The 21,758-nt window shown below is 53.8% G+C and overlaps 1 protein-coding gene across 4 annotated transcripts; it reads left to right on the forward strand.

Moving 5' to 3' along the window:
* The first annotated feature begins 3,347 nt into the window (after positions 1-3,347).
* On the forward strand, positions 3,348-21,029 carry FRMD6 (FERM domain containing 6). Of its 4 annotated transcripts, none has more exons than XM_066321509.1 (15): positions 3,348-3,442; positions 4,978-5,096; positions 12,128-12,313; positions 13,312-13,402; positions 13,532-13,674; positions 14,290-14,366; positions 14,831-15,017; positions 15,962-16,117; positions 16,663-16,728; positions 16,815-16,883; positions 17,545-17,719; positions 18,715-19,050; positions 19,149-19,274; positions 19,979-20,070; positions 20,147-21,029. In XM_066321509.1, exons 3-15 carry the CDS (start codon positions 12,215-12,217, stop codon positions 20,429-20,431), a joined length of 1,902 nt encoding a protein of 633 aa, XP_066177606.1. In that variant the 5' UTR covers positions 3,348-3,442; positions 4,978-5,096; positions 12,128-12,214; the 3' UTR covers positions 20,432-21,029. The 4 variants fall into 4 exon arrangements, with proteins under 4 accessions (XP_066177606.1, XP_066177605.1, XP_066177609.1 ...); XM_066321508.1 differs by having other exon boundaries at positions 3,348-3,438; XM_066321512.1 differs by having other exon boundaries at positions 3,348-3,438; positions 13,532-13,611.
* Positions 21,030-21,758: the final 729 nt, after the last annotated feature.

Genomic DNA, 21,758 nt, shown 5'->3' on the forward strand with positions numbered 1-21,758 from the left:
CAAAACCCCTGAGGAAGGGTCGCAATATGTTCTCAGGCTTTTCATTATAAACCCAGTTGAAGAGGAGGCTTGATTAGATCTCTGCAAATTGGGTATTTATGGCAAAAAATCAGATGGGATTCTCCTAAACAGCTCAGGAAACGCTGGAGAGGGTCCCACTACCCTGGTTGCTTCTGGGCTGGGGGGACAGGGACTTGCCCAGCCCAGCCTGGATAGTGAGGGAGGAAAAGCTTCCTTGGAAATCCCCATGAAATGCAGGAATGGGAGCGAGGTCCAGCTCCTCTCCGGAGTTTATAGCAACGCTCCGGCTGTTGTGGCTCCGTGCCGGGGTTTCTTTATTTAATTTCTTCCCCTTATGGGCTGAGAAACCTTCCCAGCCCCAGCACAGCCTGCTCACAGTAGCTGGGATTTGTTTTCCTCTCTTGTCCAGGGAGGAATTTCTAAATCCCAGCTGCAGCCAGAGCTGGAATATGCCGAGCTGGAAGGGGCCCATCAAGATCATCGAGTCCGATGCTGTGCCAGGTGTCACTGAGCAGTGGTGACACCCTTGTCCCCAAATGCACCCCACAAGGCTTGTAGTCAGTGCTGATGTCTCTGTGCTGCTGCTCCAGGGTAAATTTTTCCAGCAAGATATCCAGAAAATCCCTAGAAATGGATGCTGGACACTAACAGCAGCAAGCCTGGCTTGGCACAACTGGTCCATTAGCCCTTGGGAAGGGAATGGGATGCAGAGAGGGATGTGTTCAGTTATTTTGTTGCTTGTTGAATAATTTTTATGCCATTAACAAAATCCTAGAGGAGAACTATGAGATAAGAGAGCTCCCACGTCTCCGTGTCCATCCTTGCTAGTGACAATGCCGGCATTGAAATTCTGGGATGGGAGACACTCAGCTGGTGATAATGCAGGATCACAGTGAGCCACTGCTATTTCCTGTCCTTTCCATTTAAATACATCCAGTGCGAGAAAAATCCATGTATGTTATGGGAATGGTATTTTCAGTCATAACCACATCACCTTTTTTTTTTTCTTTTTTCTTGTTATTATTTTGAGATAGGCCTAGTGATGCCATTAGCTAGACAAAAAAAGAAAAAAAGAAACCAACTCCAAAAGAATTCCGCCTTTTTTTTTCCACTTTCCATCTGTGTTTCCGCTCCTTGGGACTTTGAGGGAGATTTATTCCAGAACTGTGAGAGAAATGGCACCGGAGTCTTTGGGCTTTTCCTCTCTCAGAGAGGAGAGGCAGAGAGGATGCTGGCTGAGGTCCATTTTTCCAAGCTCTCCCCATGTTACAGCCTGGGACGGCTTTTCCCAGAGTCTCCTCTGGTCTTGGGATCATCTCCCCATTGGAATGAGCCAAGATATTTCTCCCAGCTCTGGAGCAGTGTCGCGCCCGCGCCATCCACGTCGGTGTTTATACATCGCCTCGCTGGCATCTGAGAGCTCTTCCTGCTGCTTTATTTAGCCTCTGCGGCAAGGCAGGCGCTGGGTTCCTGTATCCCTGTGTTCCACGGGGCTTGGAATTGGGCTGGGATGTGATCAGCAGGACCTGATTGTCCACCTCAGCACCGCAGCAACGGGGGCCGTGTCCCGCTCGTGCCTCCCCACAGCCCTAAAATGTTTTGTGGGTTCGGATAAATGAATCAAAGGGTGGCTTTGCTTGGTTATTCCCCCGTGTTAACTGCAGGATGGGTGTTTCTAGAGAGAGTTTTGGGGGGAAAAAGACGTTTCTGGGTGGAATGACAGGCCCTGCTTGGACAGGATGCTCCCCGTGCCCTCAGTGATGGCACCAGTGGCTTTGTAAAGGACTGGTGGTCCTTACTGGAACAGGAGGTGTGGGGTAGAAACCCTCTCCCAATTCCATCTGACATGAACAGGAGCATGAGAGTGAGCCCCAAACCAAGGGATTCCCAGCCCCAGCTCTGCGGAAAGCCAGGTTGTTTTTTTCCATGAGGAGAGTGGCGCGATGGATTCCCAGCGCTGGTACCGTGCACTCCCATAATGTAATTACCCAGCACGATCTGTTGAGCTGCAAACAGATTTTCAGCAAGGAGTGTCAGGGTGTTCACAGCAGAGCTGCTCTTTATTTAGGGCTGGGAACAAGCGGCTCCTCTCTCCCAGAGCCTCGTAGAGACTGTGGGGGCCGAGGTGGCCTCGCAGGTCAGCCCGAGAAACGCCTTTAGACAGTTAAAAGTGAGGAATAAATAACTACTCCAAAAACAATCTCGCCAGATGGCACTTGTGAAGGAGGAACGGCTCAGAGATGCTTTGCTGCTAATTTATGGTGCTGCTGCTGTTGCTATTCCAGGCCTGGGTCACCTATGGAGAGGGATCCGTGTGTGCATCAGCTCCAAAAGGTGGCCAGGCCTCACACGAGTGAGCCCCACTCACCTTTATCCGGCTGCTAGGGTGTCAGCGGGGGATTTAATCGGAATAGGGCTTAATTTTGCTCCTGCCTAAGCTTGAATCCTAAGAACTGGTTTAATGTGCCAGTGGCACAGCCAGGGCTGGGGATACTGGGATGGGTGCGAGGGGTCCCTATTCAAGGGTATTTGGACCCCCCCAGAGGACATGTGGGCCCTTTCCCTGGGAGATCATGGAATCCCAGGGTTGTTTGGATTAGAAGAAACCTTAAAAAACATCTCGTTCCATGCCCTGCCATGGGCAGGGACAACTTCCACACTATCCCAGGTTTCTCCAAGCCCTGTCCAAGCCAGACCTTGGACACTTCCTGGGATCCAGGGGCAGCCACAGCTTCTCTGGGCACCCTGTACCAGGGCCTACCTACCCTCACAGGAAAGAATTTCTCCCTCATAAGCAATCTAACCCTGTCCTTTGGCAGTGGGAAGCCATTCCCCCTTAGCCAAACTCCCTCTTCAGCTCTCTTGGAGCCCCACTGGAAGGGGCTCTAAGGTCAATCCAAGCAGAACACCCCCAGCTCTCCCAGCCCTCCCGAGCAGAAGTTCCCCACCGCTCGGAGCATCCCCAGCCCCCTCCAGCCCTGCTCCCCGAGGTCCCCGCAGGAGGATGCTCAGCTCCGCTCCTCGGCACCTCCGAGAGGCTCCAGTCCCGCAGGGACGGTGCCCGTGTGCCCTCCCAGGGGATGCTCAGGCTCTCCCCAGAGCCTTTCGTGGGAACCGTGGCGGCGGCTGCCGGGCTCCCCACGCCTCCTCCGGGGCCAACACTCGTCTCCCCTGCCCGGGACCACCCTTCTCCCGACCCCTTTCCCCGCTGTCCCGGGCACGGCGCCGGGGAGGGAGGCGGCGCCGGTGCCGCTCGGGGCGGTGCGGGGCGGCCCGGGAAGGGGCGGAGGCGGCGGGATGGGCTGGGCTGGGCACGGCTCGGCACGGCTCGGCTCGGCACGGCGGGCTTGGGCACGGGACGGCTCGGCTCGGCACGGCTCGGCACGGCTGGCAGGCAGCGCGCTCCCGCAGCCGCAGGTAGGTGCGTGCCCGGCGCCCCGCACCGCGCTCCCGGCTCGGCTCGGTCCGCCTCGGCTCAGCCCGGTTCCGCTCGCTTCGGCTCGCTTTGGCTCAGCTCGGTCCGGCTCGGCTCGCCCCCGCGGGGCCGTGCCGCGGGTGGGCCCGGCGCGGCCGCTTGTTGCGCTCGGGGGCGAGTTGGAGCCGGAGCGGTGCGAGCGGCCCCGGCTGCAGGAATGCGAGTCATTTCCTCCGCCCGCCCGCGGGAGCTGCGGCTCCGCCGGAACCCCCCCACGGCCCCCCGACGGCCGCGACACGGCCGCGACACGGCCACGGCCACTCTGGTCCCGCTCTGGCGCAGGGAGCGCTCCAGGGGCGCGCTCGCCCATGGGACCCCTCGCCCCTGGGTCGCCCTCGCCCGCGGGTCCCCAAATCTGCGGGACCCCTCGCCTCTGGGTCGCACTTGCCCGCAGATCTCCTTGCCCCTGGGTCACCCTCCTTGCCCTCGGTCATCCGTGGGCCACCTTCTCCCCTCACCCACAGGTCTCTGTCACCCTTGGGACCCTTGTCCCTGGGTGATGCTCACCCAGAGGTCCCCTCGCCCATGGGACCCCTTGCTTTCGGGTCACACTCACCCGCAGGTCCTCTCACCTGTGGGTCACCATCACCCATGAGTCCCCTCATTCCTGGTGCCTATGGGTCCCCTTGCCCCTGGGTTACACTCACCCACGGGTCACTTCACCCATGACGCCCCATGCTCACCCCCAGGTCTCCTCACCCACAGGTCCCCTCATTCCTGGTTCACAGGTGCCCACGAGTCTCTTTGTCCCTGGGTCACACTTGCCCTCTTGTCCCGGGTCTCACCCACAGGCTCCACAGGTCACCCGGCTGTCCTCTTCCCCAGTGGGTCCCCTCACCCCTGGGTCCTCTGTGTGCCAGCTCTTTTCTGTGGGTTATGGTGGCCCACAGGTCCCCTCAGCTGTGGTCCCCATCATCTCTTGGTCCCCATACCTGTGGTCCTCTCATCCATGGCTCCTCCTGTTTCTGGGTCATAGCCACCTGTGGGTCCCCGTTGTCCCATGGGTGTCCCCCACCCACCCCGAGGTGCTTGGGGTGCCAGCTGGTCCCTGCTGTTGGCACTGATGGCGCTCTCTGTGTTTCCCACTGGGAATGTGTACCCCTGACACGCTCTGGAAGCAGCCAGGGTAAATCCATGCAGCTCCTAAACTGTGCTTTATCTGACCCGGTGCCCTCGTGGCAGCGGGGAAATTGGGGCTGAGCTTTCCCAGGACCATCCTTGGTTTTCCTGTGTCCTTTGGCTCTCTCGTGGGAGTGAGGCACATCCTGACCCTGCCATGCCCTGGCCCCCTGCCACCTTCACTGCCGTCTCCCATTCCCGCATCATTCTTTCCTCCTCATGGCCAGTGCCTTTCTGGCCATCAGGATGTTTTTCCCTCTAAGCCAAACTCTGCTTTTCCAGAGATGCTTCCGCGTGGCACTGATGGAGCTTTTGCTGCTCTGCCTAATTCTGGGCTGGTTTGTGTTGGTGTTTTTCCACAGGGCTCGTTCTCCCTCTCCGAATCTTGGATAGAGCTGGGATTAATTCGAGCTCTCTTGCCTGAAAGAGATGTTCCGTTTAAAATTCCCAATCCTGAAGGCAGATTGGAGTTTGGTTCTAGGTACTGGATTTTTTACTATCATTTTTTAAAGGGGTTTCTTTTTTTAAACTGGGTTTATTCAGGCTCTTTAAACCCCGAGTCTGTAAGCAATTATTCCATTACATGAAAGTCAGGACGCTGAGAAAGATTAATTCAGACCAGATGTAAAAATAAATGGGAATTTGAAATTAAGATGATGTCAGTTCCCTCCTGCTAAAAAAAAAACCCGGCAGCCTTTGGACTCCAGATGGAGTATACAAACCATGGTGCTGGTTAAAATATCTGCCTGCTCCTTAATTGAGTTTTATGCTGGGTTTTTTTTCCCCTTGACTGAAAAGTGGGCTTGGGATATTTTTCCCAGAAATCTTGATTGCGGCTGGGGCAGGGAAGTTGATGGAGGCTGTGGCGTGGCCGAGGAGTTTTCCCAGCTGGAAAACTGGAGAGCGGCGCTGCTGAGGGAAGACAAATCTCCCTCTGCTCGCCTCAGGATTAAAAAAATCAGGAACTTGGTTTGGCTTTGTTTTGCTGGATTTGGAGCTGGAGGCGAGGACGCCGCAGAGGGCAGCAGGAGCTCCGGATAGTCCAGGCACGGATTTGAATATTTTGGCATAAAATGGAGCTGGTTTTTGGGTTGTTGTGTGTCTGCAGAGCACTTTGCATCCTATTTTTTTTTTTCACCTCCGTGTGCAGCAAGCACTGCACATTCCCCAGAGTGGGAATGGGTTTGGGCAGCAATCCCATGCCTGTGAGCGGGATATTGGGAATGGGGCTCTCCAAAAGTGCCTCCTGCTGGGAAAGAAGGGTTTGCCCAGGGTCAGAGCATCTTGGAGGTGTGTTGTTAGAGAAAATAACATAAATATTCATCATGGCATATTATTAGTATTAATATTTACGTGGCATTTTTAATTATGTAATATAATCTTGTTAATTAAATTGAAAATATGACTTTAATTTCTAACTTGGGAGCTCCTTGGTTTGGAGACTCAGGGCTGTGCTTTCTGTGGTGCAGGGATTCGGGATGGTGACTCTGGCCCTCGGGGCTGCTTTGTGGTCCAGGAATCCCGCAGCCAAATCTCAAGGGATTTCTGGCAGCTGCTGCTGGTGTGGGCTGCAGCCTGCCCACGGAGAGGGGAGCAAAGGCAATGCTCCACATCCGTGTGCAGCCTTGGGAGTGATGCCTGTCATCCTGGGAGTGGGATCGGAGCTCTGGGAGGCTTGGGCTTGTTGGTGCTGGGGGCATGGTTCCTAAAATGCCTGGGAATGCCATGGGACAGGCTCTGGAGCTGGATGGGAGAGCTTGGCTGCCCTGAGCACAACCCTCTCCAACCCAGTCTTGATATTGTTCTAATCTCAAAGGCTCAGGCAAAGTTTCCCCGGAAGGAAATCTGATGGAAGGGGCTGGTTCTGGAGCAGAGGAGGGAAAAAGAGCAGACATTGTCCCTCCCCTCCCTGGAGCCCTTGCCAGCAGAAATCCATCTCTGTGTTCATCCCTGGTGGAGGCAGGGATGCTTTATTCATATTTTAGTGCTCCAAAGTCAGGGAATGAAGAGTCCTGGGGTGGCTCTATTTGGGTTGGATGGAAAATCAGCACTTCCAGGCTGGATTTTGCTCTGTGCATGACAAGATAGGCAGGGGAGCACTTTCCTGAGCTGCCTAGCTCATCCTGTGGAATGTGATCCCCCATGGGGCTCACCCCTAGCAGGAGGGGACATCATCCCATTTTTAGGATGATCCACACGGCTCAGCCATCCCTGCCCAGTACTGTTGTGCCACTGCAGTAGCCAAGGGGGAGGAGGATGAGGAAGAGGACGAATGTTGAAGAGATGGAGACAGGCGAGTTCCTGGAGGACTTTTCCTTGGAGAGGCTTTTTGGATACCCCCAGCACTTGGGGGCATCTGCTGAGGCTGGTGGGGGCTAGCCCCCAGCTGCCCAGGCTGAGTTTCCAGCATCCAAATAGCTTTTGTGGCGGATGAAGTAATGGAATATTTATAACTGAGTCCTTTTTCCCAGTGAAGGTCTCTTTCATCTGCCTCTCTTCATTAGGAGGAAACTGTTGAGTTCATGAAGAATTGGAGACGATTTTAATTACGGGGCAACCGCAAGCAGGAATTAATCTGGCTTTTGGGTTCGGAGAAGCTGCGTTAAGGGACGGCCCTAAAACTTGTAATAACAGCTCTGTGCATACCTGTGCCTGTGATGTGGGGTGAGACCCACTCCAGACTCTTCAAAACAAGAAATTCCTGCCCCATGAATTCATCTTCCCGTCTCGCCCCGCGCTCTGGGCAGCCTCTGGCTGCGGGATGGCCCCTGCCTACGTGTGGGTCCTGGGCTGGATCCCTTCCCTTGCCCCTGGGGTGCTTCAGGAGGGCTGGAACAAAAGCCTGGCAGTGGGTTAGAATCAGGGAATCGTGGGATTACTTAAATCGGAAAAGACCTCTAGGGTTGTGATCAATCTTTCCTCCAGCACTGCCAAGGCCACCAATAACTATGTCCCTAAGTGCCACAGCCACACGGCTATTAAATTCCTCCAGGGATGGAGATGTCTGATAGGGCTGAATTTTTTTGAAAAGTGAGTATTTTGGGCAAGGAAGGATGGATTTGGTTGATGGAAAAATGGACTGGATCTGCCTGGAGGTTCTGGGTCGTGGCTGGGTTGAACTGGGGGCACTGAGATGTCTGGTGGGTAGCACAGAGTGACAAACCTGACCCAAACCCACGAGGATGGAGACTTATCTGCTTCTCTTCAATCCATTTCAATCCACGGAGAGGGAAAAAATGCTGCATATCCGCCCAGCCTTGCTTCACATGCCCGGAATCTGGAAGAAAACCCCACCTCAGCCAGCAAGTTCAAGCGATGTTCGGTCCCCACCCTGGAATTACATCCAAATTTCTATTTCTGACGAGAGCCTGCTCCAGCCACCTCTATCTGAACCGATCCCAGGCTCTGCCTGCCCTCGGATGTGTTTGCAGGACCCCGGGATGAACAAATCCCTCGCCGAGTCAGCAGCGCCAGCCCTGGCTGCTTTTCCCAGGTTTTTTTGCGGGATGTTTTCTTTGCAGCAAAGCTTTGCAACGGGATTTATCCCATGGCATCAGCCCCAGGGAGGGAGACAATATTCCAGCAGCCTGGGCCTGGAAAACACGGTGGATCGAGGAATTTTCTCGGCACGGCTCTGGAGTCATGAGCAGTTTACAGTGCCTTCCTGTGTAGTTTTAATGCTCTTTTCCCCATAGCAGGGAAAACATGGCTGGAAAACTTGGATCTCCTCACTCTGCTGATCCATGCCCAAGTCCTCATTCCCAGTGTTTTTTTCCAGCTGACTTTGGATGGAAAACCCTTTGGAAGACTGCTCGGGGTGGAGATTCCTGCTTGGAGTGTGGGGTGATCTTTGTCATCCCCTCTGTCGTGGGGAAATCCAGGGCGGCTCTCCCTCCAATCCAGGATCTTTCCAGCTTGGAGCCAGGAAGGTTGGGCTAGATCTTTAAAAGTCCTTTCCAACCTAAACCATTCCATGCTTCCATGTTTGTGCCTCCTATCAACACTTCCTCTGGAGCAGCAGGGACTCAGCGAGGGCAGCAGCGCGGGGTCCTGAGGAATCAAAGCCGACATTGTTGGAATGAGCAGCAGATGCTTGGAAAGAATTTCCCGGCGTCTGGCTGGGGCTGCTGCAGCACAGCACCCTGGAAAGGGCTTTGTGTGTCCCCTCGCTGAATCTCTGCAGCTCCCAGGGCTGGTAGAGCCCCTGGGAAGCACCTGGAACTGATGGAATCTCCACAGGGACCGTTCCTTTGTGGTGGGCTGGTGGAATGTTCCCGTTCAGCAGCAGGAACTGGGGTGTTTTCTATACAAATACCAAAATATACGGTTTGGGGTTGGGGGTTTTTTTCCCTCCAATGTCCGTGCTCTGCTGATGCCAGCTCGTTGTGTTTTAATCCCCGGTGCTCTGGGACCAATCCAGGCTGCAGGAAGAGGAGGAAATGCAGTGACTGGTGTGGGGATGAACAGCCCCAGAATGCCAGAGAGTGACAGGACAAGAGGGGATGGTTTTACACTGGCAGAGGGCAGGGTTAGATGGGATATTGGGAAGGAATTCTTGGTTATGAGGGAAGGGAGGCTCTGGCTGCCCAGAGAAGCTGTGGCTGGTCCCATCCTTGGAAATTTTCCATGTTAGACAGAGTTTGGAGCAACCTGGGATAGTGTAAGGTGTTCCTGCCCTTGTGGTGATGGATTCTTCAGTAGCTCAGCAGTGGGTGCTGCCCATGGCTGGAATTTCAAGCTGGCTGCACCCACAGAGCTGCCATAGAAAGAAGCTCTTGTGCACTACTGGGGCTTGAGGAGCCCTCTGGGTGGGAGCAGGACACAGAGGGTGCTGGAGGAGCCCCAGGACATGGCTGCTTTGCCGGGAATGCAGCTCCTCCCCAGCCCAGCCCACACAAGTCACATCATGCCAGTGCCTGGGAGCTGCTGGGCCAAGACATGCCAAATTCCTTCACCCCCATCCTGTGCACACTGGGACTTTTAATGAGCCCTGAAACCAACCTGGCCGCAGCGCTGCTGGCTCCCGTCAGGATCAGCCATGGTGCTGGGCACAGCCTTGGAGCATGGATACCATGGAGAGGAGCCAGGCAAAGTCAAGGTGCAGAGCTGTGGTGCAGAGGGGCACTGCGTGGATGTGCTCCAACTCAATGCATGGATGCCACAGTGCGTGGGTTCATGGGTAGGTGCAGTGCATGGCCAGGATGCACGTCTGTGCTGTGCAGATGCACTGCATAGATGCCATGAGGTTCCAACACAATTTATGGATGCCACAATGCAGTGCTGCCATGCACAGATGCCACAATGCAGTGCTGCAATGCACAGGTGCACTGCATGGATGCCGTGATATTCCAGCACAATTTGTGGATACCACAGTGCAATTCTGCCTTGCACAGATGCCATGATGCACTGGTGCAATGCACAGATGCACTACATGGATGCCATGAGGTTCCAACTCACTCCATGGATGCCCCGATGCATGGATGCAATGCACAGGTGCAGTGCATGGCCAGGATGCACAGCTGTGCTACACAGATGCGATGCATGGATGCCATGACATTCCAACACAGTTTATGGATACCACAGTGCAGTGCTGGGATGCACAGTTGCCATGATGCACTGGTGCAATGCACAGGTGCACTGCTTGGATGCCATGAAGTGCCAACTCAACCCATGGATGCCACGATGCATGGGTGCAATGCACAGGTGCAGTGCACGGCTGGGATGCATGTCTGTGCTGCACAGATGCAATGCATAGGTGCCATGATGTTCCAGCCCAATGCATGGTTGCCGTAATGCATGGATGCAGTGGAAGGGCCATGATGGACACAGATGCAACACAGAGAATCCATGATGTACCACCATGATGCATGGATGCAATCTGTGGGTGCAATGCATGGCCAAGATGCAAGGATGCAATACATGGATAGAATACGTGGCCACAATGCACCATCCTAAGGCATGAATGCAATGCATGGATACAATGCAAGTTTGAAATCCATGGATGCCACACACAGAATCCACGATGCACTGACACAACCTCGATGCTGCAGTCCCAGAGTATCCTGGCCATGGGAAAGTGTTGCCTCTGGATTTCCCAGCTTCTGAAAAACCTCAGGATCCACCAACAAAAAGTCACCTCGGGGCACTTTTCCCCGTGCTACTGCACAAATACGTGAATTCCAGGCTTTCGGAAGCCAAAGGTGCTTTCACTTAGACCAGAGCAAATATTTGGTGACAAGGGAGACACTCTGCTGTCTGGGTGCCAGTGTAAATCTGGGGTAGGAAAAGGCTGAACTAGGTCAGAGTTTAAAGTCCATCCTCATGGTGTCACGTGGGAATTGGTGTCCTTGTGGATGGTGGGGTAAAAAGTGCTTTGGGAATATTCACCTTCAGAAATGAGAATTTCCTGGGGTTGATGTTAGGTTGGGTTTGTTGGCTCTGAATGGCAATTCCAACCTGCAAATCCCTGTTAGGGGTTGGATTGTTTTATTTCACTCCAGTAAAGGGTCAGAATTGGTGGGGAGGATGTTGGAAGTGATGTGGGGATTGTCTCCTGGGACCCCACAGCCTTTCCTTGCCTTTCCATGGCTGGCAGGGAAACCTCCTGCTTCCAGCACCGCTCCTTGCTGGCCCAACCGGGTTATTCCCAGTGGATAAACTTCTATTTATTTTAATTATCCCAGAAAAGCTTTTCCTGAGGTTTTTCTGAACCAGAGCCTGGAGAATCAAACTGCTGGCTCAAGTTTTTGGGGCTGGGCCAAAACCCATGGGGTTGGCATGGAGGTGGCTGTGGTGGGGTGTCTTCAGGGGTTTTAGGGGACACCCCAGTCGTGGGTTTGTTATCTTCTTTCCTTCTGTTAGAGCTGGGATTAAATGCACAGGAGATGCAGTTTTCGTGTTCAGACTCGGATGTTTATTAATTCTTATCTGTAGTACAGTCTCACAAACTGTGAGTTCCAGCTAACAAAGTAGAAATTGGCTCTGTCTCTAACTGTTTCCAAGGTCTTTTAAGCACAAATGGACCAATTATGAGATGACACCTAAATTATTTTTACTTTTAACCCAATAACCAGCCACCCGTGGCCCGCAATGTGGATTTTTCTACCCAATTACAAAAATCCACCCAGTCCCATGAAGAAGGTGAAAGAAGAACTTAGCCTAAACCCTAAATCCTCCATCTTGCTTTATATATATTACTGTAGTCTAAAGCCTTAAACTCTAAGTTTTCCCCCCTGTGATATCACACACTTCTATCCAAACTCCACACCCACAATCCCAGTGCTGTCACTCAATTTTGGGAACCTTTTCCATGGCCTCAGGTCAATGCAGTGTTTGCTTGGGGGTCAGTGCCTGCCAGCACAGAAAGGCTGGAATTCTCAGTGCCCAGGGTTCCAACATCCCACCACAAGCCCACACCCTGGGGGGAGATGCTGGTGGGTGGGAGGGATGGGGGATGCAGATGGGGAGCTGAGGGTGCCGTGCCCAGGGCTCATCCCCCTTTTTTCCCTGCAGGGATGGCACCCGCGGAGCCCGAGGCCGCCCCGGCCCGCCGGTGAGGTGCCCCCCACCATCCACCCCGAGCCCCCTGCCCAGAGCACGATGAACAAGCTGCCTTTCCACAACAACAGAGTCATGCAGGACCGGCGCAGCGTGTGCATCTTCCTCCCCAACGACGACTCCCTCAACATCATCATTAACGTAAGAAACCACCCCTTCCCCGAGCGCTGACATCTCCATCACCCCCCGGGGCTGTGTCTGCATGTCCTGGGTTTGCTCCTGTTTTCCTTTGGAGCCTGCCTGGCCTCGCCCTGCCGGGGAAATGCGCAGGAGTTACTCCTCCTGAAGGTTGTTATGTTGTTTTATGCTCTCCTGCACCTCCTTGATCAATGGGAGCAGCGGGGTTTGGAGAGGGTGACCTGCTGCTTGGCATGACATGAGCCCCATCCTGCAGCCCTCACTCCACTGATCCCTTCTGGATGGCACTTCAGCCTCCTCTAGCCCAGGGAATGAACAGGAGGGGCTTTGGCTCTGGTTGGGATGGGGCACTGAATGTGAAATTCACACACTTTTTGTTGTTTTTTTTTTAATTCACCACCACCCAATGTTGCTTTTGAGTCAGGAAAATGTTGAAATTCCTTTCGGAACTTGAAGGGAGCTTAGAAAAAAGATGGAAAGAGGTTTGGAAAGAGGCAGATAATGATAGGATAAGGAGAATGGTTTTAAACTTGAAGTGGAAAGATTTAGATTAGATAATAGGAATAAATCCTTGCCTGTGAGGGTGGGGAGGCCCTGGCACAGGGTGCCCAGAGAAGCTGTGGCTGTCCCTGGATCCCTGAAAGTGTCCAAGGCCAGGTTGGATAGGACTTGGAGCAACCTCGGAAGGTGTCCAGGGGGTGGAATGAGACACTGAATATTGTGATTTCTGCCCCCAAAACATCTCTTCAGTGCTGGGGTCCTCCACTACCCACTGCTCTTGAGCTGCCCCGTGATCTGAGCATCCCAGCCCTGGCAGAGCTCTGGTCCTGCATCCTAGGCTTTTGGGATCTCCCCATGGAAAACTGAGCCCGACAGCCCATCCTGTCACCTCTTATCCTGCTCAGGGTCCTGCTGAGGGGTTTGGTGCTCCCTGCCCAGCTCAGGTGGGCACAGATGCATCCAGGGCTCATTTAAGGGTTTTTTGGGTTTTTTTTTTACAGGTGAAGATTTTGTGCCAAGAGTTACTGGTGCAGGTGTGCGACCTCCTGAGGCTGAAGGATTGTCACCTCTTCGGGCTCAGCGTCATCCAGAGTAAGTCAGGGGGGCTCTAAGTGTGAAAATCAACGCTTTTGGTGACGAGGAGGTCACAGTTCCCACTGGTGAGTCCTGGTGGGAGGCAGGGGACATGTGGGGATGCTGATGCCATCTCTGTCCTGCCAGACAATGAGCACGTGTACATGGACCTGGCCCAGAAACTCTACAAGTACTGCCCCAAGGAGTGGAAGAAGGAGGCCAGCAAGGTCAGCGGTGAGGTCTTGCATGGAGAGCTGACGGCAGTAAGGCCACCTCTGTCCCCGGCGCAGGTCACTTCCAGGACCCGGGAATGCTGCCAAGGGGTGGGGGGTGGCATTTAGTCAGTGTGGGGCTTGGGAGGTGGATCTGCCAGATCACATGCCTGGGGTTGTCACTCCTAAGTGCCACCCTGTGCCCCAGCTGGGGGTGCATCCTCCATGCTCCATCCCTGGAGCTCTGGGGTTTTTTTCCTCTGATTTTTTTTCCTCCCTTGTCCTTCAGAATTTTTGAGGTCACTTCTCCCAGATTTTAAATTTGATTTGGGTTTTTTCTCCCCTAAGCACCTTTTCATTCTTTCAGTGCTGAGGGAGTGGTGTCCAGGCTCAAGTGCTGGTGCTGAGCTGGTGGATGATGGTCTGGGAGAGGGAGGGCAGCAGTGAGGTGTTGCAGAACTCCTGGGATTGTCACCCCTAGCCACCTGCTTTTTTTAAATCCAAATCCCCTTCATTTCCATCATTTTGCGTGGAAAAACAGGTGCCAGACTCTTAACTGAGAAACAAAAATCCTCATCAGTGCCCTGGTTCACCAAGGGTGGCTGTGACAGACATGACCCCAGAGAGCTGAGGTGAGGGGCTGGGGTGATGCTGGGATGCCCACAGGATTCCTGAAAACCTCCTCCATTCCAGGGGATCGACCAGTTTGGCCCCCCAATGATCATCCACTTCCGAGTGCAGTACTACGTGGAGAATGGGCGGCTCATCAGGTGGGGCCTGCCACGGGCACCTCCTGGGCTTGGGGTGCACCCTGGGGGCTGCTCTGGGGTGCTGAGCACACCCTAAAAGCTGGGGCTGTTTGTGAGTGGGTGCTGAGTGGTTTCTCACAGGGGCAGGTGGGGACACTGCCCCCAGCTAGTGATGACAAAGCCTTTTGGGGGATGGGGACAATGTGTTCAGGGGTTTAGCACAGCCTGATTTGAATTTACCTATGGTTGGGTGGGACCTGCAGCTCTTGCTTTGGGGATAAAATGATTTCCAAGGGTTTGGGGACACAGTGGCGCTTGCATAAACTTTTTGAGAGAGTTATTCCACCTGACTGATGAAGTGGCTGCTGAATTGTAACACACAGGGGAAGAGGGAGCAAAATCCTTTGGTGACCCCTTCCTGAGGGCTTCCCAGTGGGTGTCCTCTGGCTGCTCACTCCTCCCTGTGTCCCCTGTCCCTCCCACAGTGACAGGACAGCTCGGTACTACTACTACTGGCACCTGAGGAAGCAGGTGCTGCACTCTCAGTGTGTGCTGAGGGAAGAGGCTTATTTCCTGCTCACTGCCTTTGCCCTCCAAGCCGACCTGGGGGACTTCAAGAGGAACAAGCACTACGGGAAGTACTTCGAGCCCGAGGCTTATTTCCCTGCCTGGGTAAGATATCCTGGTGTGATCCCTGCTCTGAGCTTGATGCTGGCTGCATCCTGGTGCCCGGGTTAATCCTGGTGGTAAATAACCTGGGACTGCTGTGGGGATGAAACAGCTGCAGGTTGGGGTTGATGTTGGGGCTGGTGGGGAATTCACCGTGAGGTGCAGGGATGATCCTGGGGGATTCTCTGCCCCCAGCACCATCAGGTGCAGTCCTTTGGGAACTGCTGGCACAGAATCCCAGAATCCCAGAATGGCTTGGGTTGGAAGGATCTTAAAGGTTATCCAGTCCCACCCCTGCTGGGGGCAGGGACACCTTCCACTATCCAAGGTTGCTCCAAGCCTGGCCTTGGACGCTGCCAGGGATCCAGGGGCAGCCACAGCTTCTCTGGGCACCTGTGCCAGGGCCTCGTCACTCTCACAGCCAGGAATTCCTTCCCAAGATCCCATCCAGCCCTGCCCTCTGGCAGTGGGAAGCCATTCCCTGCGTCCTGTGCCTCCAGCCCTTGTCCCCAGTCCCTCTCCAGCTCTCCTGGAGCCCTTTCAGGTGCTCAAAGCTCTCCCTGGTGCCTTTTCTTCTCCTTCCCAACGTCTTTCTGGGTTTTTTCCCCAAATCTGCCAGCTCCTCCTTTTTTCCCACATGTCACTGAGGAGTGGTGGCCCTGGCCCTGGGCCCGTGTCCCCAACCACAGACAGGCGTTCCCTGTGTGACTCTCCCTGCCCCAGCACAGGTGTCACCATGGGACAGGCACATGGAGCACATTGCCCTGCAGGAAATCCTGCTGGCAAGAACTCACTGCCTGCCGTAATTATTTCATTTTCACTCTAGAACAAAGCTCCAATTTGCCCTTTCCCCTTGAAACCACCACTGCTAGGAGCACCAGGGGCAGCAGCCAGCCCCGAGAGCCAGCACAGGGCAGCTGGACAAGCTCCTCTCCTCCCCCAAACAGGTGGTTGCCAAGAGGGGCAAGGATTACATCCTGAAGCACGTCCCCAACATGCACAAGGACCAATTTGCCCTGACAGCCTCAGAAGCCCATCTCAAGTACATCAAGGAGGCCGTCAGGCTGGACGATGTGGCCGTGCACTACTACAGGTTGTACAAGGTGAGCCCTGGCCCTGTGGTTGTTGAGGGTCGTAATTTTGAGAATGGGAATTTCTCAGGGAAATACACACTGGGTTTTTCTTCTGGGAACAGAGCAGTTTGTTGGCTGGGAGAGAGTGAGGTGTTTTAATAGAATCTCAGAATGGTTGGGTTTGAAGGGACCTTAAAGCTCATCCCGTTCTACCTGCTGCCATGGGCAGGGACACCTTCCTCTATCCCAGGGTGCTCCAACTCAGCCTTGGGCACTTCCAGGGATCCAGGGGGAGCCACAGTTTCTCTGGGTACCTTCTGTGCCAGGGCCCACCACCTTCACAGGGTTTTTTCTTAATAACTAATATAAATCTCTTCTCTTTTAGTTTAAAAGCATTCCCCCTTATCCTGTCACCCTCTGCCTGTGTCCAAAGTTACTTTGCATTTTTGATTTGGCACATGAATCATAGAACGGTGACTGGGATGGTTGTGGGAGGATGCCTGGGCTGAGGTGGGGTGGATTCACCCACTTCATGCTGTAAATTGTGTATTTAAAATCATTTCTTCCCCCCTTAGGACAAGAGGGAAGTGGAGGCCTCATTGACTCTGGGACTGACAACACGGGGCATCCAGATTTTCCAGGTGGGTGGCTGTGAGGGTAATGGCTCAGCTCAGCTCCATGCCCCTAGCAGGATCCTCAGCCATGGCTCCCTCTCCTCTCTTTGCAGAACCTGGATGAAGAAAAGCAGCTGCTCTATGACTTCCCATGGACAAACGTGGGGAAACTGGTTTTTGTGGTGAGTGCCACCATCTCCACCTGGAGCACTGCTTCCAGCTCTGGGGTCCTCAGCACAGGAAGGACATGGAACTGTTGGAGCAAGTCCACAGAAGGCCTTGGAGATATATCAAGGACTGGAGCACCATTTCCTATGGGGCCAGGCTGGGAGAGCTGGGGGTACTCATCTGGAGAGGAGAAGGCTCCAGGGAGAGCTCAGAGCCCCTTGCAGGGCCTAAAGGGGCTCCAGGAGAGCTGGAGAGGGACTGGGGACAAGGGATGGAGGGACAGGACACAGGGAATGGCTTCCCAGTGCCAGAGGGCAGGAATGGATGGGATATTGGGAAGGAATTCCTGGTTCTGAGGGTGGGGAGGTGCTGGCACAGGGTGCCCAGAGAAGCTGTGGCTGCCCCTGGATCCCTGGCAGTGTCCAAGGCCAGGCTGGACAGGGCTTGGAGCAACCTGGGATAGTGAAAGGTGGAAGGGGGTTGGACTAGGTGGTCTTTAATGTCCTTTTGACCCCAAACCAGTCTGATTCTACAATCCCCAGGCAGGGGACACTTTCACACTCACCTCCCAGCAGATGATGACAACCCATGGGGTTAACAAGAAGCTGCAGCAGGACTGGGTGAGAACTGGAGCATTCTCCCCTGGGGGCTGATCCCTCCCCTTGTCCCACTCAGGGCAAGAAGTTCGAGATCCTGCCTGACGGGCTGCCCTCAGCCCGGAAGCTCATCTACTACACGGGCTGCCCGCTGCGCTCGCGCCACCTCCTGCAGCTGCTGAGCAGCAGCCACCGCCTCTACATGAACCTGCAGCCCGTGCTGCGCCAGGTCCGCAGGCTGGAGGAGAATGAGGGTAGGTGCCCCAGGCCCCAGTCCCACCCAGACAGGCTCCCTCGTGCTGTTTACACCTCTGGGAGCACCTGGTTCTTGTGCTGGCCCCATGGCCGCAGCCCCTGCAGCTGCATCGGGATGGGCACAAGCCCTGCTGCTTGGTATCCCAGTTCTGCCCGGTGTTTCAGCACAGCTTTCCCAGTGTCCCTCATCCTTGTGCAAGCATAAGGTCCTCTTCCTCTTTTTTCCTCTCCTCATCTTCTCTTCCTCATCTTCCTCTTTCCCCTATTCCTCGTTCTCTTATTTTTTCTTCTTGGCCTACTCTTCTTCATGCTCCTCACCTTGTTCCTCTTTCTCATCCTTTTCATCTTTTTCTTCCTTGTCCTCTTCATCTTCCTTGTTCTTATTTTCATCCTCCTCTTCTTTCGTTTTCCTCCTCCTCACCATCCTCCCCATCTTTTTCTTCCATGTCTTCCTCATCTTCTTCCTCCTTCTCGTCTTCATCATACTCTTCTCTTGTTTTCTTCCTCCTCCTCTTCATCTTTTTTCTCTTCCTCTCCCTCCTCCTCTTCTTATTGCTTTCTCGTCTTTCCCATTCTCATCTTCCTTTCCCTTCCTTATGCTCCTCTTTCCTCTCCTCTGCTTCCTCCTTCTCATCTTCTTCCTCCTCATCATCTTCTTCCTCCTTGTTTCACCTTCTTCCTTCTCATCCTCATCTTCCACCCTATTTATTTTCTCCTTTTCTTGCTCCTCCTTATTTTCTGTTTTCTTCTTTTGCTTCTTCCTCTACATCTCTTCCTCCTCCTCTTCTCTCTCCTCTTCCTCCTCTGTTGGAGGAACAGCCCAGCACAGGAGGTTTGGAGCTGCTGCCCCACCTCCCTCAATGCCACCGAGACAGACCCATCTCCAGCTGTGCCACCATGCTGAGCTTGGGTGACAATCGCTGAGTGTGCTGGGGTGTCTGTGCCCTTCCAGGGCATCCATAGGAATGATGCTGATCCCGTGCTCCCCCTGCAGAGAAGAAGCAGTACCGGGAATCCTACATCAGCGACACCCTGGACCTGGACATGGAGCAGCTGGAGAAGCGCTCGCGCGCCAGCGGCAGCAGCGCCGGCAGCATCCGGCACAAGCGGCTGTCCCGGCACTCCACCGCCTCCCACAGCAGCTCCCACACCTCCGGCATCGAGGCTGACCCCAAACCCCGGGAGATGGGGCCCGAGGACGGATTCCCCGGCGCCGGTGCCCACCGCAAGCTGAAGACCTGCAGCTCCATGACCAGCCACGGCAGCTCCCACACCTCCGGCGTGGAGAGCGGCGGGAAGGACCGGCTGGAGGAGGATTCCCAAGATGATGGTGAGGAGCCATGTTGGGTTTTTCCCAAAGTCTCTGAGGTTGGAGGAGTGGCTCTGAAGGTGCATGGCTGACTTGTCCTGTCTGCTTGTGCCTGACAGAAATCGAGATGCTGGTGGATGACCCCCGGGAGCTGGAGCAGGCTGGAGAGATGGAGGTGAGCCCCGACATGTGCGTCTACATCACCGAGGACATGCTGCTGTCCCGCAAGTTCAACGGGCACTCGGGTAAGGTGGTGGCCTCTTCTCTTGCCCATCCCCCAATGCAGGTCACACCTTTGGGAGCTGGGATGAGATAGTCTTTAAGGTCCTTTCCAAGCCTGGTCATTCTGTGGTTCTTTGGTGTTTGGCAGAGCAGAGTTAGCCCAAGGTGTTCATTTGGGGTGCTAGGAAAAGCTGTTCACCCGATGGGTTGAAGGGGAGATGGGGTAAAGAAAAGAGGAACTTCTCTCAAGTTGGGCCAGGAGAGGTTTTGATTGGATATTTGGGAAAATTTCTTCACTGAAAGGTGTATCCAGCTCTGGCACAGCTGCCCAGAGCAGTGGTGGAGTCCCCATCCCTGGAGGGATTTAAAAGCTGTGTGGATGTGGCCCTTGGGGACGTGGCTCAGTGGTGGCCTTGGCAGTGCTGGTGAACAGTTGGACTCCATGATCTTCTCTGGAGCTGTGACCCAGAAAGTCACCTGTATTTCCAGCTCTGTGCTGGGAGCTACTGGGAGGTCTTTAGGGATGCCAGGCTCCCTGGAGACAGCTTTGGATGCCATTTTGGGGCAGATTTGGGATGCTTTGTAGGTAATGTTGGTTGCAAGTGGAGCTGTTGGGCTGAAGGCACCACACTACGCTGAGGGATCCTTTGTCCCCATGTCCAGCAGGAGTGGATCCCAAGAGAGCTGAGCCACCCCAAAATAACCTTTGCCACCCTCCTCTGTGCAGGGCTCATTGTGAAGGAGATCAGCTCCTCCACCTCCAGCTCCTCAGAGACGGTGGTGAAGCTGCGGGGGCAGAGCACCGACTCCTTACCCCAGGTACGGGGTGGGATTGAGGTTTTGGGATTCCCCAATCCCCTGGGCATGTCCTGAGCCTCCTCTTGGCTTTCCCCAGACAACATGCAGGAAACCCAAGACGTCAACGGACCGGCACAGCCTGAGCCTGGATGACATCAGGCTCTACCAGAAGGACTTCTTGCAGTTGGCCAACCTGTGCCAGGACACAGCACAGAGCTTCACCTTCGGCTGCGCCCATGGCCTGGACCAGGACGGGCTCTACTGCAACGGCTGCCTGGCCCAGCAGTGCATCAACATCCAGGATGCCTTCCCGGTGAAAAGAACCAGCAAATATTTCTCCTTGGATCTGACCCACGACGAGGTGCCCGAGTTCGTGGTCTGAGTGTGGGGAGGCTCCAATGCCACCTTCCCCCAGCCCTGCCCTGTTCTGCCTGCAAACCATGGGAACCGTGGTGCTGGAGGATTGTCCAGATGAGGGGCAGGATGGGGAATCCCTGGGCATGGAGTGGATTCCAGAGGAGTCTGTGCCAAACACAAGTTGTCTTATTCCGACTGAGGAGGGAGGAGCACAGCTCAGCTGGAGCCGGCAGAAGCCCACCCGGGTTTTCTTCGAGGTGACCTTCCCCTCTCCTTGCCCCCAGGTGACTCTGGGGTGGCTGGAAAGTGCCAGACTCTGTCGTGTTGAAGCCAAGCCAAAGAAATGTAAATAACCCTAAAGGCCAGTATGGGAGGGGAGAATTAAGCAATAACCAGCCAGGGATCTCCGGGCACAGTGATGTTCCATGGAGGAAGGCATGGCCAGCAGCTCCTGGGGCAGAGCATCAGCCCAGTTTTTCCAAAAACACATGCTGGAGGTCAGGCCACAGCAGTTCCAGCCTGGTGGATGATGGCTGGAAGCTCTCAGAGCCATTTGCAACTTGTTTTTATCTTTTTTTTTTTTTTTTTTTTTTGAGCAAAACCCCAAAACCAAAAAAACCCCAAACACCCCCCAAAACCCTCCCAAAAAAAAGAAATCAAAGGAGGATGGAAGAAAATAAACCCCCTATAAGGATAATGCAATAATGCATTCCAAACATTGAATATCTAGAGAATACATATATAAATATATCGAAGTATGTATGTTTATATATGTCTGGATCTTATAGACCCATTTGCATTTTACTCCTGCTTTGAAACACCTTTTATACAAAGGATCTGCCTCTCTTCTTTCACAAATTCTATCAACAATCCTATTTCTTTTTCCTAAGCACTAAGGTGAGAAAAGAGACTTTCTTCTCGAGGAGAATGTGTATCCAAACTGCCTTGTCCATGTGGCTCTTCCCTCTGCATCTGCATTCTCTTTTTCCCAAGGCTTTTCATGCGTCTTTAGGTGTCTTACAGCCGGAATAATTCTGCCAGAGGATGATGGTGACGTGCCAGGAAAATCCAAGGGTGGTCTCTGAGTGTGTCCCAGGGAAGCCAGACAGCCCAGGTGGAATATTGCAATTGAAGCATTGCAGAGTTAATTTTATCACAGCACAATGCCTTTGTAGTGGATATTTTTAATTAGAGTTTAGCCATTGACAGCCAAAGGTTTGCCATATTTTGATATACCACTGTTTTTGTTTTTGTTTTGTTTTTTTTTTTAACTGGAAGCTTTTCTTAAAAATAACAAACCAAAAAAATTATAATTATTTTATAAATAAGCACAATCTTATTTTTATAAGAAA

Source organism: Sylvia atricapilla, chromosome 6 (assembly GCF_009819655.1).
Source record: "Sylvia atricapilla isolate bSylAtr1 chromosome 6, bSylAtr1.pri, whole genome shotgun sequence".
Classification (NCBI taxonomy): Eukaryota; Metazoa; Chordata; class Aves; order Passeriformes; family Sylviidae; genus Sylvia; species Sylvia atricapilla.

What these genes read in the sequence shown, in the direction of transcription:
- FRMD6 (XM_066321509.1), top strand. Translation starts at nt 12,215, where the DNA reads ATGAACAAGCTGCCTTTCCACAACAACAGAGTCATGCAGGACCGGCGC. An exon ending in CGGGCTCAGCGTCATCCAGA is followed by an intron (nt 13,403 to 13,531) that starts GTAAGTCAGGGG and finishes CTGTCCTGCCAG; the next exon opens with ACAATGAGCACGTGTACATG. An exon ending in CAAGTTCAACGGGCACTCGG is followed by an intron (nt 19,275 to 19,978) that starts GTAAGGTGGTGG and finishes TCCTCTGTGCAG; the next exon opens with GGCTCATTGTGAAGGAGATC.